This window comes from Mustela nivalis (assembly GCF_964662115.1).
Source record: "Mustela nivalis genome assembly, chromosome: 7".
Lineage (NCBI taxonomy): Eukaryota > Metazoa > Chordata > Mammalia > Carnivora > Mustelidae > Mustela > Mustela nivalis.
Window position 1 is genome coordinate 126,784,385 of NC_139026.1, and position 18,219 is coordinate 126,802,603.

General features: G+C 38.4%; 1 protein-coding gene across 1 annotated transcript in view; it reads left to right on the top strand.

Annotated features, from left to right (window-relative positions):
- MRC1 (mannose receptor C-type 1) overlaps positions 1–18,219 on the top strand; it is a 104,772-nt gene that overhangs the window by 50,154 nt on the left and 36,399 nt on the right. Inside the window, exons 10-17 of the mRNA XM_082742042.1 lie at positions 3,277–3,392; positions 5,534–5,682; positions 8,071–8,270; positions 11,965–12,092; positions 12,787–12,874; positions 14,775–14,919; positions 16,480–16,521; positions 17,965–18,128. Of these exons, the coding sequence (XP_082598168.1) occupies positions 3,277–3,392; positions 5,534–5,682; positions 8,071–8,270; positions 11,965–12,092; positions 12,787–12,874; positions 14,775–14,919; positions 16,480–16,521; positions 17,965–18,128 (1,032 nt within the window). The remainder of the gene's footprint in view (positions 1–3,276; positions 3,393–5,533; positions 5,683–8,070; positions 8,271–11,964; positions 12,093–12,786; positions 12,875–14,774; positions 14,920–16,479; positions 16,522–17,964; positions 18,129–18,219) is intronic.

The window sequence follows — 18,219 nt, forward strand, 5'->3', positions numbered from 1 at the left end:
TCCTCCTCTACAGGTTTGGGAATAATACATTTCACTTTTGTAAATGGTTAAACTTAGGTTTGTTTTTTTTTTTTTTTAAGATTTTATTTATTTATTTGAGAGAGAGAGAGTATGAGCAGTGGGGAGAGGTAGAGGGAAAAGCAGATTCCCCGCCGAGCAGAGAGCCTGATACAGGGCTTCATCCCTGGGACCCTGGGATCATGACCTGAGCCGAAAGCAGATGGTTCACCAACTTGAGCCACCCAGGCATCCTAACCTTAGGTATTTAATATCCATTTCTGACTTGAAGTTAAGCAGTATCTCTTCTGCTTCCTAAACAAAATGAAGTTCATTATTCCACTTAAACATGAATTTTTTTTTTTAATTTTAGAAATGTTAGACTCACAAGGAACTGAAAAAGAAAGTACAGAGAATTCCCCCATGCCATCTACTTTCTTCCCTCAAGTGAGAGCTTCTTATGTAGCAAGAGTGCAAACAGCTAGGTAACTGACATGATACAGAAGAATAACTAAACTATACATCATGTTAATTTCCCATTCCTTAACTTCCCACCTGTAATTAGTTATCTTTGCTATTTATACATTTAGACCTGTTCACTAAGACATTTATTGGTTTCTTTGTTCAGTGTGACTTTCAGCCCATTTATTCCTCCTGACTTAAAATTCCTTCTTGCCAAAGTAAATCTTTTTGTGATCTTTTCCACTGGTGATACGGGAGTGGAAAACTCCCATCTTTATCTGAAAATGTCTTGTTCCATCATCACCTTGTGTAATAATTTTAGGTAGCCTGCTTTAAAATGCTCAGTTGACAGCCATTTTCAGACCGTGCTGTGTATATAACGTTTCATTTTCTTCTAGCCTTTATTTTGCCATTGGAATTCCTGTTATTAGGATAATTCTTCTTTTTTAAAAAGTGGGTCCTCTGTATTTTCTCTCTGATTGATTTTAAGATCTACTCATTGGCTTTGTCATTCTGCTAGCTTTTAGCACAGTATGTTGAGATTTGGATTAATTCTCTTTTGTTTGGTACTCAATGTTCTTCAGTTTTAGAATTTGTCTCTTTTAATTCTTGAAAATTATTAGTCAGTAATTTTATTTGGTGATTCTGAAACTTTTCTTAGGTTGATTTTCAACCTTTTCATTCTATTTTTTGTGTTCTCTCTCTGTTTTTTAAAATCTCCTTCGTACACTCATCTCTCTGCTACATTCATTCATATGACTAATCTTTCTGAAACCACATTTTCTATATTTAATAAGGCCATTGAGTTTTAAACTTTATAGATTTCTTTTCTGGAAATTCTATTTTTTGTGTGTTCAGGTCCTCTTGTTCTTTGTTCATAGCATTTTGATCTTTAGTTATTGATTATCCTTTTATCTTCTTTTGTTAAATCATCTGAGACATTTTTTTTTTAAAGATTTTATTCATTTACGAGAGAGAGAGAGCGCGCGCGCACAAGTAGGGTGGAGGGGCAGAGGAAGAGGGAGAAGCAAACTCCCCACCCCACAGAGAGCCCAACATGGGGCTCGAGTCCCAGGACCCTGAGATCACAATCCAGACTGAAGGCAGAAGCTTAACTGACTGAGCCACCCAGGCACTCCTGAAACATGCTTATTTTTGTATTTTTTTTTCTAGATTGTTTTATTATGTTACATTTCTGACTTTCCCTTAAAATGAACCTCAGGTGATTTGTAAATTTTGACCATGATTAGTCCCAATCCCATATCCACCCTAAGCCTCAAAATTTGTCACAGTGTTTTTTTGTTTGTTTGTTTTGTTTTGTTTTAAGATTTTATTTATTTATTTGACACAGAGAGAGAGATCACAAGTAGGCAGACCAGCAGGCGGGGGCTTGGGGTGTGAGGGTGGGAAGCAGACTCCCTGCTGAGCAGAGAGCCCGATATGGGGCTTGATCCCAGGACCCTGAGATCATGATCCAAGCCAGAGGCAGAAACTTAATCCACTGAGCCACCCAGGCACCCTTCAAAAGTCATAGTCTTACATGACCTGTGTTGTGGAAATATTTCTATTGTGTGGTTCTACATTTTACTTTTCTGAGTGTCTAGGAATTTCTCCTTTTGTAGACCAAGATTTATTTTATGTTTTTGGCTGTGGAGTCTAATACAACGTGAATAGTGTCAATATGGGACCAGCACCCATCTCTGGCACAAAATCAGTATTTATTTTTAACAGAATGATTTTTTATTTCCCTGCACCTAGAACCCCAAGCGGATGACAAGAATCTACTATTGCCTGGTTTTGTGAATAGAGTTTTCTCACTTTCTTTTCCCAGAGGGACTTTCCCTAGTGGGCATCGTCTTTTTTTTTTTTTTTTTTAAAGATTTATTTATTTGAGAGAGAGAGAGACAGAGAGAGGGCATGAGTAGGGGGAGGGGCAGAGAAAGAGAGAAAGGATCCTGAAGCAGACTCCTCAGTGAGTCTGGAGCCTGATGTGGGGCTCAATCCCAGGACCCTGAGATCGTGAATCATAAAATCAGGAGTCAGCCCTGAGCCACTCAGGCGCCCCAGTGGGGATCATCTTTATGTAAGAACTTCAGCCCCACTTCCCTGCCTCAGGTAGACTGCTGGCCAAATACCCTCATTTATATGGACATTAGTACCCTTTCCTCTAAAGCCTAATACCCTAGTCTTGGTCTGGTACATGACTGGACAATGACAGTCTTGGCTTGAGCATTTCCCATTCTAGCGTTTTAGTTTTCTCTATGTTTTCAGTACCTGAAGATTACATCAAGTATGGATTTTTTGTTTAATGTTATGTTTTTATTTAGCATTTATGTGTATTTGAAGTATGGGAGAGGAGCCATGCTGCATCATGTTGCCAGAAGTTTGCTAAGTATTCTCCCAGGATCAGATGACTCAGCTTTATGGTCACTATCTCCTTTTGGCTTCAGTAGACCACTACTGGTGGTAGTGGTTAGCTACTCAGCAAACGATTTCCTGTGGCTCGCTATTCTAATATAGAAATCTTAGCCATTCTGTTCAGGTTCCTCGGTATGCATTTCACAAGTCACTTTTACTGGAAGATGTATCAGGAGGGGAGAGAATGAATACCCTAACCCCAGTTTTGTGTCATAAGAGGAACAATGTACTACTGTTTTCTTTATTCATATAAATATTTTTCATTGCATTTCAAATTTTCCATATTTGTGTTCTCTACATACTTCTGTCATTTATCAATTTATGTTTCATGATAGAGCAATTATTAAAATAATATTATTTCATTAATATCCCTGATTATCTGCTTGATAACATTAATAGGGCTGGAAAAGACATGGCTTCTACTGCTATATGATTGGACACACACTTTCAACATTTATGGAAGCAAACCAAACCTGTATAAATGAGAAGGCTTATTTAACAACTGTTGAAGACAGGTATGCAACCACTTTAATTTTATTTGAATGTAGGTCAAATAATGAAATGTTTTCAGAGAAGCCTAAATATCAACATGCTCTAAATTTCTGTAAATTTCTCTAAATTCTATAAATTGACACACTGTAAATTTCTGTTCATCTTGAAGTATGGCTTGCAAAAGTAGGAGCACTAAAAATTATATCCTTATTTGGATTCTTCATTGTAAGCACTATAAAATATTTGCTACTTCTAGAACTATAAAGCAATATTCAAAATAGTTTATTAGTACTCTGGCAAATATAGTTTGTGGATCTTTTTTCTGACCTAATATGGATCAATTTTTTCAAGCAGGGAAACTAAGTAAAATTTATTAGTTAAAAAAAGTTACTTTTTATCTTTACCATTATCTCCACCTAAAAAGCTAGTAGAGAGATTTACTGAATATTTTATTATTCCTTTACATTCTTCTGTTTTTGTTGCTTTCTTTTGTTACATTCTTCTTATTTTTGTTGCTTGTTTGTTTGTTTGTTTGTTTGCTTTTGTGTGTGTGTGTGCATTGCTAGGTTTACTAGACTGATAGGTCAGAAAAATCAAAATCACATAGACGTAGAACATTTTATATAATTTTTACTTCTAGAATCCCAGCCATCTTTAAGGTTTTAGTTTTTATTTATTTTTCCCTTAATCTTTTCAAAGCACTGGGTTAGGCATAGAAGATACTTAAATTCTAAAATGTGCATTTGACTTGTAATAAAAAGGGAAAAGTGTATCTAGTTTAAATACAAAAAATTATGTCCATTGGCCTTTCAAGACACACCCAATAAAATATAGAGAATACTATTGATATGAAAAAATCCTTTGATAAAACCAAAAAAGAAAGATATCATAGAATTTGTATAGTCTCGGTAAAAGTGCTTGTAGTTCAACCATATTCTTTTTCACATATGATTTAATGTCTAATATTTGTAGCAAACTCCTATAATGCTAATGCGTGAAAATCTGAATGTAGATACTTTTTATCTTATGACAAGGTGAACTTTACCACTGTAAGTACTATGAGAACATATTCTGAGCTTCCCTGTAGTGGATCTTTTGGTTTATTGGAGCAGAGATTGCTGCTCCAATATTTATAATATTTATATTTATAATATTTATAAATTATAATATTAATAATATTTGTATTACATTTATAAAATATAAAACAATTTTATATTTTAGTTTTGTTTTCTATGATATTTATATTCAGGAGCTCACAAATTGTGGTCAAATTTGGTTTCTAGACATTTGAGAAATACTGAGTTTAGGACTTTTAAATTTTTTTGTTTGTTCAATTTAGGGAATGAAATTACTCAGATTAAGATCGTACAAATGTTCTGTTATGGTAACCTCTCCATTTCCCTCTCTACTCTCTCTGAAGTCATCCACCTCTCTTTGTTCCTGGAAACTTTGAGTCTCATTTTTATTTTGCTCCAAAGAAAGATTTTTGCCTACATTGCTGCCTTATTGTGTAATGTTTGGCTGTGAAGACAAACTTTGGTCGCTTTACTAACCAAATTGTGTCATTACCAGATTATGCCAATACGTGGATGAGAGCCAAAAGGAGAGAAAATGTGGGAATTTCTGACTCTGCTCCCAGTTCTTTCTAGAGTTTGAATCTCTGCTTCTCTATTTTTCTCAGTTTTCTCTTCTGTTTCAGACCTGAGATGAGAATAAAATTGTGGGGGACAGCCAACAGATTTTTCCATCTGTATCCTCCTTGATAACATTATGACCTCACAGTTTTCTTAATCAAGAATTGTATAGAACATTTAAATATTTGGAAATTGGACTAAGTTTTTAAACAATGTATTTTGAAATGCTGTAGTCTTCTCCTTTGCTTTTTCAGAATTCTCTTCTAATTTGAGAAGGGGCAGAGGGGCTGGTGAGGAATAGAGAGGAATTGTTTGAGTATATTTGAATGATTTTATTTACTTAGCTCTCTTATATTTCCCCCTCATTTCCTTAGTAGAAATTTGCATAATTTAAATGACCTATCCCTAGGACACAAGATGTTTGGATTACCAACTAAACCATAACCTAAACATAAAACTGAGTTACATTTCATGTGGCTAATTGGAAAAATTCACATTTCTAAAATGTAGTTAATTTTTTTTTTCTTAAGATATGAACAAGCCTTTCTGACCAGTTTTGTTGGATTGAGGCCTGAAAGGTATTTTTGGACAGGACTTTCAGATGTGCAAAACAAAGGGACCTTTCAATGGACCATTGAGGAAAAGGTTCAGTTCACCCATTGGAATTCAGATATGCCAGGTATGTGAATTGCTTGGGGCTGAGGTTTTCATTCATTCTACCAGTCCATTATCTTTCCGTGTACCTTTCCAGACAGACTGTATATATTAATTATGTTCTCAGCATTTTGTATTTCACTTTCTTTTTTTTTTAAATTTTCTAACTAGTTCACATTGGTCTAAGAAAATAAGGAAGATAAAACTACTCATTGTTTGCTACTACTCTGAAAAATATTTAGGAAATTCTAAATGGCCACAGATGTTCTAAATGGCTAATTTATTCCTGTACCCTTGAAACTATATGAAAGGGATTTGAAACTTTTGAGTGCAACGATGAATAGAACCATCACTGGTCTTTGGTGGCAGGGCAAAGAACCATGTTTGCGTGGAATGTATTATTTCACGGTCTTGTGTGCACTGCCTTGCTTAGCCTTTTATATGTCCGGATCTTATTTTATCTTTTTAAAGAAATCTTCCAGGTAAGTTGAAGGATCTTCATTTTAAAAATGTGGAAACTAGAACTCAGAAAACATATGTGAGTAGTAATATTCTAGGCGTGGGCTTAGACTAGCCTGTGTGATTCCCAAATCTGTGTCACTTGGCGTGAACACCGCCATGCCTCTCCATCAGTTTGGATTTACCTTCCCTAGTAAGTAGTTCTGGAAATAGTCTCCGAACGATTGTTTTCCACCTTTATTCACTGGTATCACAGCATGTGACATTATCCACTGTGACACCTTCCAAAAATTCCACATCTTTAATAGCAAATGTTTCATTGTGTCTGGGTGAAAAGCTAAAGGAGGACTGTTAGTTCAAGTGCATGAACTTACTACTTGGCCTAACAAGTTCTAATCTTCAGAAGTCCTTTTAATTTGTATTCTCAAATTATTGACAGAGAAAATATGGATAGTGGGATTCTTGGTGAATTACTGAATATTCTGAAAGGCAGTAGGATTTCAGTTGTTTTGAAATTAACTGGGGGAGATATTAAAAAATAAAAATTAAGTGGGCAGGATAGTAAGAAAAATATATATGTATTTTAGCATCAGTAGGAGTGGTAATTCTTACTCTCTTGGTCAAACTCCTTATTTTTATGGGTGTTGATCATTCAGTGGTAGGATGTTGAGGGATTAATTTTGGAATGTCCTTAGAGAATAAAAATGGATGATATCAGAGCCATAGAGAATCAGAGATCTTAGAGAAATCAGAGATCTTAGAGAAAATGTTTTGGGAAATACGTGCCTTCCCAGAACTTTTAGAGTTACCTCTAAACACTGAATGTCCATTAAAAGAATAATAATACAAGATTATCTCATGCTAGCAGCATAGATTCTTGGTGTTTTCAAAGTTCTATCTTAATGAATTACCACTTGGAAATAATCACAACTGTAAAATAGATTTATAAATTGTTAAGCTGACTATTTTATGTGCCTTTTTATCCATTAAAGCTGGTCTTCATCACAACTCCAAGATAGGTGATATTTGCATATTAAGGTGAGGAAACAGGTCCAAGGTAGTTGCAAAGTCAATAAATAACTAAAATCTCTAGCTCAGTTGTATTCCATTTTGAGGTCTGTGAAAAATTTCTGTTCTGAAAGACCTATAAGGGCCCCATGGGGGGAAAATGGCTTTTAAAAAACTTAAAAAAAATTAAACCACTACTTTTGCCATTATGGTAAATTTTCTTATACTCAAATTATTGTATTATTAGATATCTATATAGGGAGCACCCTGAAAGATGTTAGAAATACAAAATGTCATCAAAACTCTGATGTAGGGGGCCCCTGGGTGGCTCAGTGGGTTAAGCCTCTGCCTTCAGCTTGGGTCATGGTCTCAGGGTCCTGGGATCGAGCTCCAGATCGGGCTCTCTGCTCAGCGGGGGGCTTGCTTCCTCCTCTCTCTCTGCCTGCCTCTCTGCCTACTTGTGATCTCTGTCTGTCAAATAAATAAAATCTTAAAAAAAAAAACTCTGATGTAGGAGATCAAAATTCTGTTAGGGATGTGGGCCATGCAAAGAAAAGGTAAATAACAGGTCAAAATAGCATAAATGAATTGCCAAACACTGCCAGATTTCTCCTCTATATTTTCTCTTCGTATGCAGACTTTCTTTTTTTAAGATTTTGTTTATTTATTTGACTAAGAGAGAGCACAAGCAGGGGGTGCAGCATCCAGAAGGAAAAGCAGGCACTCCCCTGAGCAAGGAGCCCTGATGAGGGATCTGATCCCAGGACCCCAGGATCGTGACCTGAGCTGAAGTCAGATGCTTAACCCACTGAACCACCCAGGCACCCTTTATTCATGTGCAGACTCCACCACATAGTTCACAGTCCAGTGTGTACTCTCTTCTGCGAGCATGGCCAGCCGTCAGTAGCACCCGTTAAGTGACTTTGGCTTTGTGTATTTAATACAGGGCGGAAAACAGGATGTGTTGCCATGAGAACTGGAGTTGCAGGGGGCTTGTGGGATGTTTTGAGATGTGAAGAAAAAGCAAAATATGTGTGCAAACACTGGGCAGAGGGAGTCACTCGCCCACCGGAGCCCACGACAACCCCCGAACCCAAATGTCCAGAGGACTGGGGCACCAGCGGTAAAACAAGCTTGTGTTTCAAGGTGAGTATCGATCGCTAAGTCAATAAAGAATGTGGAATGGGTTTCGGCCTTAAGAATCACACGAGGAATCAAAATAGAACCCCAAACCACGGCGCTCAGGCTCGACCTGCAGAAATTCCAATTTTATTCATCTGGAAGTTGATCTGGGCTTCCGTTCCTTAAAAAGCTCTCCTTGGGTTCACACTAATGACAAATTGCATTTCAACCAACAAACGTGACTCACAGAAGCTTTCTTCACTCGCTTGCCTTTATCACCCTCCCTCTGTCTCTTCTCTCTGCCAAGCTTCCTCGGCTTAGTCTGAGCTCCCAACTCTGCATCTTAGTGAACATTTCTGTTTGCCCTCGTGCTCTCCCACTGTGTCTCATTTCGCCCTGTTCTTAGAGTCCAAGTTTTTAGGTAAGTGGACAGATCGTGCCCATAGGCATCCTAGAGGTGATGCTCCACTGTTCTGATTTAGCCCCTGGTTGTTACACCTGCTGGGAGAGGAAGGCTCAGCTAGGTAGGGGCACATGGCTGTTCTGTGCCATTTAAATGATAATTTGATATTCTGTTCTCACTTTATCCATTCCAAGGTCACGCCATCTATTCTCTCCTTAGGGAGTCAAGTTGACCAAAACAAATGAGACAAAAACATCAGTGATTTATGCATTGGGGTACTTTTTTAGCTCTTATAAGCCATATCTTTTCTGGAGAAGGTTAGTTCTAGTCAAATACAGAAATGTGCGTATCTCCTGCTTAATGATATTATTCTCTAGTGTCCCCCTCTCAGGACCTCTTTCATTCAGTCCCTTCAGTGGCACATGGCCATGGCATGCCTTGTAAGATAGCTCAAGCTGAGGGAAAACTGGAATTACTAACATGTATCAGAATGAGGGTAGTTAGGGTGCCTGGGTGGCTCAGTTGCTTAAGCGACTGCCTTCAGCTCAGGTCATGATCCTGGAGTCCTGCGATGGAGTCCCGCGATCGAGTCCCACATTGGGCTCCCTGCCTAGCAGGGAGTGTGCTTCTCCCACTGACCTCTCTCCTCTCATGCTCTCTCTCTCTCTCTCATTCTCTGTTTCTCAAATAAATAAAACCTTAAAAAAAAAAAAAGAAGAATGAGGTAGTTAGTCTTCTGTAACTCAAGGGGTGTGGCTAGTCGGTTTAGTCACTCCCACTGCTAGAGACTGCTAGAGACTGATAACCTGTTCAATCCTGGTTAGGCAGTTTCGAGTAAACATGTAATTTACCTAGAAGGGAATGTATAGGAGCAAGACAGGAGAGGATTTTGTAAATGGGTTAATTGAAGAGGAACACAAAGCAAGTCAGGTGTTTGTTGTGGCATCTGGAAACTTTGGCATTGACTACACAAAGGCCTGTTTCATCCTATGCACAGTCATTCCCCCAAGGTGGTAGGCTGAGCAGATTTGTTGCAGGGTTTTGAGAGAAGTAGCAGAATTCTTCAGAGCTGTGAAGCGAACAGGGTTCTGGGAGAGATGTTGCCCAGGTAGGTATTTAACAAATTGGAATATGTGCTTCACTAAAAAATTATGTAGTTTTAGAGATACTTGGGTAGGGTTTCTTTTGGAAATAGATGGACTATCTTTGTACATATGAAGGTAAGGGAGTTATTAATAAAACTTAGGTGATGGTAAATTTATTTAAGAAAATAAAATCTTGTGTCACAGTGGAGCAGGTTGAAGTTCTCACAGGAGTCTTGGGAATTAGTGGAAACTTGCTCAAGATACTTCTGTCCAGATGGCTCAAGATAGGGTCAAGGTGAAGATTGCCTTGGGTTGGCTTAGTGACACCTGGGCAGCCATGGTCTCTTGCGAGCAAATCCCATTTTCCACAAACCTGTGATGGTGGGGACCATGACTCATGAGAAGCAATAAATAAAAATGATAAAAGTTGGTAGATACAATGGACTCCTATAGTGTTTGCATAAAGGTAGGTATTTCCCAGTCTGCAATTCCATTTCATACAGACCTCACGATAATATGAGATATTTCCTAATTTACATAATCTGTTAAATTTAGTTCAGCTTATCACCTTTTTAGATGCTTTGCCAAGCAAGTGTCTTTTGTGGCACGTGCTCCAACAGTTGTTAAAATACGCAACTGTAAGGAAAAAAAAGACAAGACCATAGTAAAGACACTAAAAACGAAGTATTGAAAGACTACCTGGTTATGCATTGTTTAAGCTAAACAGAATAACAAACTCTGGCACAATTTTTGTTTGCTTGGAAGTTTTTTCCTTATTTGTGTTTAATTTCTCTGTATCAAAAGTTATTCAGGGGCGCCTGGGTGGCGCAGTGGGTTAAGCCGCTGCCTTCGGCTCAGGTCATGGTCTCAGGGTCCTGGGATCGAGTCCCGCATCAGGCTCTCAGCTCAGCGGGGAGCCTGCTTCCCTTCCTCTCTCTCTCTGCCTGCCTCTCTGCCTACTTGTGATCTCTCTCTCTCTGTGTCAAATAAATAAATAAATAAATCTTTAAAAAAAAAAAGTTATTCGGGGCCCCTGGGTGGCTCAGTCAGTTGAATGTCTGGCTCTTGATCTCAGATCAGGGAGCCTGCTTAAGATTCTCTCTCTTTCTCTCCTGCTGCCCTGTCCCTCCCCCTGCTTGCACATGCTTTCTCTCTCTCTCTAAGATGATAATAATAATAATAATAATAATAATAAAGCTCTTCTCTCTTTCCATCTAACACTTAACCAAACTAATCCTGTCTTCTACAATGAGCTGTATACCTAACCAATATGCCTGAAATTTTTATATACTTTTATAACTTTTCAGTATACCTGCAAGATTTTAATCTAATTTCTCCTTTGCTGTAAAATGCTTTTATTTTCTAAGGTTTTCTCAACAAAATATCATTCTACACATTTTGTTACCCAAATACTTAGCCCTAAATTGATTTTCAACCAAGACAATTACATTGCTTTGTGCCATAGCAGTGTCTTACTTTAGATAGAGTGAAATCTCATCACAAGTAAAAAATTAGTGGGAATGCAAGTTGGTGCAGCCTCTTTGGAGAACAGTGTGGAGATTCCTCAAGAAATTAAAAATAGAACTTCCCTATGACCCTGCCATTGCACTACTAGGTATTTACCCCAAAGATACAGATGTAGTGAAAAGAAGGGCCATCTGTACCCCAATGTTTATAGCAGCAATGGCCACGGTCGCCAAACTGGAAAAAACCAAGATGCCCTTCAATGGATGAATGGATAAGGAAGATGTGGTCCGTATACACTATGGAGTATTATGCCTCCATCAGAAAGGACGAATACCCAACTTTTGTAGCAACATGGACAGGACTGGAAGAGATTATGCTGAGTGAAATCAGTCAAGCAGAGAGTGTCAATTATCATATGGTTTCACTTATTTGTGGAGCATAACAAATAGCATGGAGGACATGGGGAGCTAGAGAGGAGAAGGGAGTTGGGGGAAATTGGAAGGGGAGGTGAATCATGAGAGATATAGACTCTGAAAAACAATCTGAGGGTTTTGAAGGGGTGGGGGGTGGGAGGTTGGGGTGCCAGGTGGTGGGTATTAGAGAGAGCACAGATTGTATGGAGCACTGGGTGTGGTGAAAAAATAATGAATACTGTTATGCTGAAAATAAATAAAAAATAAATTTAAGAAAAGTAAAAAATTATCTCTCTTGATTTGATAAGCAATCGAGTATAAAATAAATTCTGAAATGATATCTTCTTTAGCTGTTTGCAAAAGGAAAGCATGAGAAGAAAACCTGGTTTGAGTCTCGAGATTTTTGTAAAGCTCTGGGCGGTGACCTAGCTAGTATCAATAATAAAGAAGAACAGCAAGCAATATGGCGGTTAATAACGTAAGTGTCATTTCTGTGTAATACTCCTTTCTTTTACCTATTTGGTGCTAATGATGTTGAGAAAATTCTTATATTTTTGAAACTGTTGACTCATAATGCTACTTGGAGTGCCTATATTGTATCTCAAATCCAAAGGACCTTTTTGATCTGGTTTCACTTCAAAATGCTTTAATTTTATAGGTATAAATCCTGTGATGAATTGCTCTATAAAAGTAGAGGCACGGGGCACCTGGGTGGCTCAGTGGGTTAAGCCTCTGTCTTTGGCTCAGGTCATGATCTCAGGGTCCCAGGATCAAGCCCCGCATCAGGCTCCTCTGCTCAGCGGGAAGCCTGCTTCCCCCTCTCTCTCTGCCTGCTGGTCTGCCTACTTGTGATTTCTCTCTCTGTCAAATAAATAAATAAAATCTTAAAAAAAAATGAAAGTACAAGGCACTCAATAAATCATATTAAATGTTAAAGAAATGTTAATAAATGAATGACTGTCAGTGCTTTCCAAGTATCTATTCTCAAATGGTGTCTTGTTTTCAGTATACTTATAGGCTGTACCAAAATGCAATTGTATAATGCTTATATTTAGTCACTGAATCTCATGACCTGGTTTGGAAGGTAACTTTCAAATTTGATTAGCTCTTATAGGTAACCAGACTTGTTTCATCTGATAACATAAGCTTTCTTTATGTCTTGTAAATTGCAGGGCTAGCGGAAGCTACCATGAGCTGTTTTGGTTGGGATTGACATATGGAAGTCCTTCAGAGGGCTTTACTTGGAGTGATGGTTCTCCTGTGAGTAATTTGATTTAATATATCATTTTCTCTCTTTATCATGTATTTATTTTGATGTTATCCTTGGGCTTAATCCAAATTTTTGGTAAGACAGGCTATTGTGATAGCTACAAACATTTTTCTATGCAAAAGTAAATGTTATTTTGGATCATTATTCTGCTCCTGCCCTGATACAGTTCTCCTGTTCACCCAAGCTTATAAACACGGTGGACTGGATGAAAAAAAAATTAGAAAACTCATTTCACTGTTTAAATAAAATAATGTTTTCATTCTATCATTGTAAAACTGGTGTGCAAGTAGTTAAATTTCTCAAAAGTTGCATTTTAAATAAGTGTTGGCGAGGATGTGGAGAAGACAGAGCCCTTGTGCCCTCTTGGTGGGAATGCAAACCAGTGCTGCTGCTCTGGAAAACAGTATGGTGGTTCCTCAAAAAGTTAAAAATAGAACTATCCTCTGATCCAGCAATAGCACGACTGGGTATTTACCCCCAAAATATGAAAACATTAATTCAAAAGAACCCACGAGCCCTTATCATTATTGCAGCATTATTTACAATAGCTAAACTAGGGAAGCAGCCCAAGTGCCCAGTGATGGATGAATGGGTAAAGAAGATGTGGTGTATATATATATATCTATATGCGATGAGATATTATTCAGCCATAAGGTAAGAATGAAATCTTGCCATTTGCAACAACACGGATGGAGCTAGCGAGTGCAATGGTAAGCAAAATAAGTCAGGACTGGAGAAAGACAAATACCGGATGATTGCACTCACAGGTGGAATTTAAGAAACAAAACAAACGAGCAATGGAGAAAGAGAGACAAACCAGGAAACAGATCCCTAACTATAGAGACTGAAGTAGTGCTCCCCAGAGGGGAGGTGGGTGGGGGATGGGTGAAGTAGGTGGAGGGGACAAAGAGTGCACTTACCTTGGTGAGCACTGAGCAATGTGTAGGATTGTTGAATCACTAACATTACACAGTATGTTAACTGTATTAGAATTATAATTAAGAACAATATAAAAAATTGAGCGTTTTATAGCTTCTTATAGATCAGGAGATCTGGAAACAACTTTTGAGAATCTACTAGTAACCCCTGGGCCTTGCCAGCCTTCCCCATTCTCGGGAATGGAGAAGTGAGAGGCTTGGGCACATGCCGGCCACATTTCGTGTTCTAGTCATCCCAGGAAGTGATTTTATGTAATTTCAGTTCTACCTCCTCTTAGAAACCATCAGCAACTTTTCAAGGCCCTTGAGTAAAGTGATTTATTTGATAGTTCCATTGACACTCAGATTTCATATTGATATCTGGAAAATACTTTGTCTAAAACTGTTGGCTCTGATTCCACACTGAAAACTACAAAGTGGACCGGAACCCAGCCCGCCATTGATTTCCACTGTTAATTTACATGAAGGCTGGTCACTTGGTTAGCAGTATTTCATAAGTCTTTTTCCTTTAAAAGAAGAACTAATTGTACTTCTCTGTCTAATGAAGAGAAAAGTTTCCAACAACACACTGAAATATTAGCCCTTAAGAATTAGGGATATCAGAGATTGAGGAACTCCCAACACTGAGAAGTGGGGCGCTTTTTTGCCAAGTTTTTTCCATATATAAATCCCACTTTTGTGACCCTGCATCCATTCTATGAATAAGACCAAAGAGGATTTTATAGTATAGTAACAGCATATTCTCTTCAACTTTGAGAATTTCCATGTAAGGCAAGCTATTTCTTTCTCACCCATTTTCGTAAACCTTGTTTTCAAAACAAAGCTATTGCAAAGAAAAGTAAATGGAATTTTAAAAAAATACTAATATACCTTTCCTTTCCTACTTGGATAAATGATAGGAAATGGCCTGATAAAAATGATTAATGGTTGCAATGTAATGTTTTGGACATAGGTTTCATATGAAAATTGGGCTTATGGAGAACCTAACAATTATCAAAATGTTGAATACTGTGGTGAGTTGAAAGGGGACTCTGGTATGTCCTGGAACGATATTAACTGTGAACATCTTAACAACTGGATTTGCCAGATACAAAAAGGTATGGTAACCGGTCTTTTATTTTATCTCACGTTGGAGAACTAACCTCCTGATATCCCAGTATTTTCCCTTTATTAGCAGAACCAAAAAACGAACAAAAAAATAACTAAATAAGGGAACTGGCAGGGGCCATCATTTCACAGGATCAGAATGAAGTCACTGAGTACAGATAAATGTTCCAAAGGAACAGAAGATCAAAAGGCCACCCGGGAATCCTGGACAAGAGTCACGTCCTCTAAAGTCGTTCTCACAAGCTGTGATTCTGGCTCAGGTTCTATAGGGGGCGGAAGTGGGTGGGTACTTTACTCGGCAAGCAGAGTCGTGCAAACGCCATTCCTTTTTTGGAAAATTTACCCTCTGACCTATGTTAGCCCTCCGATAGGTGAAAGTTTCCCAAATAGTCTAAATATGGATTTCTTAAGTAAATGTTTTTAGCACAAAGAACAAGCACCATTTTGAGACATCTGGTGCTGTGATTCCCAGCGTTGTTACTGGTGGCCAAAAAATATTACTGCATGCTGTCAGTCATGATCTGGAACTCAGAAAGTTCCACAAACCCAAGTCAGGCATTGAGGTCCAAGGATCCAGGTTCTTAGGTTAAGATCAAGGAATAAACAGATCTTCCCTGGAACCACCATGTATGTAAGCTTCCTCTTTTGTAAACAGTTCAGTGGAACCACATTGCCCTCTGCTGTTGGGGACCTTGGCTACTTGCTAGAGACACTTGCTCTCTCACTGTCCCTCTGAGTCTTCCTCACTTCTCATAGATTAGTGCTTTCACAGTTTTCAGAATGAAGGCATAAGTAGTGGCCAGTTTTTCTTTAGAGATCTCCACGCCACCGATGACTAGCTTCTCCATGTACTGTTAGTAGCTCTATACTTACAGGTGTTAATGGCATGAGACCATCTGGGGAACCTGCCTTTTATCAGGTTCTCGCAACATCCCGATATATTGACTACTTAGAAAGAAAAATATTTTGTTCAGGTTTAGTAAAACAATACATTTAATAAAAATAAGATTCTTTGAAGAAAATATTTTATAAATAAAAAGTTCATCTCTAACGGTTTCAAATAATGAAATTTTAAGTAGTTTCACAGCTGATTATAAGATGTGTAACTGTCAACCAAACATCTATTGAGTATCTTCTCCATACCAGTAACACGTGTATTTTACCCCTCCTCTGTACACGTATGACTAATTCCTTTTAGCTGTTGACAGAATTGAAGGTATGTTATTTAAACCCCGTCTGAGACTTGAAGCCAGGCTTTCTGAATCCAACACCTCTGTTCCTTTCTTTCCTTTCCATGACACCATTTGTTGGGCCTGAAAAGTATCTTCCAATTTCTGGTGGCAATGACTTACCTAGTTCTTCTGTCCTTCCTTCTCCAACTCCATGACCTGATGGGAGAATTGGAGAGTGGAAGAGAGGGAGAGAAAGAGAAAGAGAGAACAGTTGTGTTTTTAGATATTTTGACCCATGAAAATAGTAAAATCAGAAGGACATGGGATTGCAGAAGTTCAAGCACACTTTAAAAAATCTGATTTCCTTTTGTTTTTCAGGACAAACACCCAAACCTGAGCCAACACCAGCTCCTCAAGACAGTAGGTGTTTCCTTGCTTTCTGATCTGCATACTGATAATCTTTTTTCTCTCTTTCTCCTTTCTCTATGAAATGTACTTATACCTAGGAAGAAAGGAATTTTCAGTATCTTTGAGAATCTTGTGAAAGTTGGATCTTTTCCTCTAGACAGAAAGTGTGGATCTTAGGCACAGACATAAGGCATTTTAATGCAAAGTCTTAAGGGCTCTTGAATCATATCCCAGGGGCCAGATCTTCTCTTTTTAAAATAATGTAAAAAGTTTGTTTTCCAGGGCTTACTGTAACAAATTACCAAAAACTCAGTGCCCTTTTTTTTTTTTTTTTTTTTTTTTTTTAAGATTTTACTTATTTATTTGTTCGACAGGGAGGGACACAGTGAGAGAGGGAATGCAAGCAGGGGGATTGGGGAGGGAGAAGCAGGCCTCTGGCAGAGCAAGGAGCCCTCTCGGGGCTCAATCCCAGGACCCTGGGATCATGATCTGAGCCAAAGGCAGCTGCTCAGTGACTGAACCACCAGGTGCCCCTCACAAACTCATTGCCTTAAACCAACACACACTTATTCAGAAATCTGAAGTCAGTTTCACCGGGCCAACATTGGCAGGACTGTGCTTCCTGCAGAGGCTCTAAGGAAGAATTTGATTCCTTGCCTTTACTAATTTCTAGAACTGCATTCCTTGCATTTGCTAGCTCGTGGCCCCCTTCTCCATCTTGAAAAGCCAGCAGTGTAGCACCTTGCTTCATTTATCACATTACATTCGTCTGTAGTCGGATGTCCTTCCTAAAGGATATTTGTGATTACATTAGGTCCCACCGGATGATAATAGGATCTCTCTCCATCTCAAGACCCTTAAATTAATCACCTGTACAAAGTTCCCTTTTCTATACAAGGTAACATTTATGGATTCCAGAGATTAGGCCATGGATATCTTTGGGGGCTCATATTGAGCCTACAGTAGCCCAGATTGTGGAACACCATGGTTTGGGAGAAGGCTTAGGAGCCCGCCTGGTGTGTGAATTCCTTTTTTCTCCAGTTACATACTGAAGTGCCCAAGTTCATCTGTTACAGGCTCTTTGTTACATTGAGATGAAAGTTGATTTCTCCCAGCTTCCACTTCTTGAACTCAGAACATCATACGTGCAGGTATGTAAGTCCTGCCAGCTATGCAATCCCATTGATAAAAGTAACATTGGGACTTCTTTTACCCAATGACCGTACATGGAACTTAAATGAGGAGAAAAACTTCCAGAGTTGGAGCAAAGCAGCTATCTGGCCTTCAGTAATTCAGTCTGTATTTGGCATAACTATCCTGCTTATTCTGGTCTCTCAGAGTTGCAGATATTGCTGACAAAGCTACTTTGTCCTTTCCACTTTTGTGTACCACAAGAACCAGATTCTTGAATTTGTCTAAGTAAACTTCATCATCCTTTTTTCATTAATTTTTCAGATCCACCAGTCACCGAAGATGGGTGGGTTATTTACAAAGACTACCAGTATTATTTTAGCAAAGAGAAGAAAACCATGGACAATGCCCGAGAATTTTGCAAGAGGAACTTTGGTGATCTTGTTTCTATTCAAAGTGAAAGTAAAAAGAAGTTTCTATGGAAATATGTAAGAATTTGATCAATTGAAGAATGAAACAGTGACGTGATAAAAAAAATTATAATGTCTACTATTGGTACCCGATGGTATAGTTTCAAAT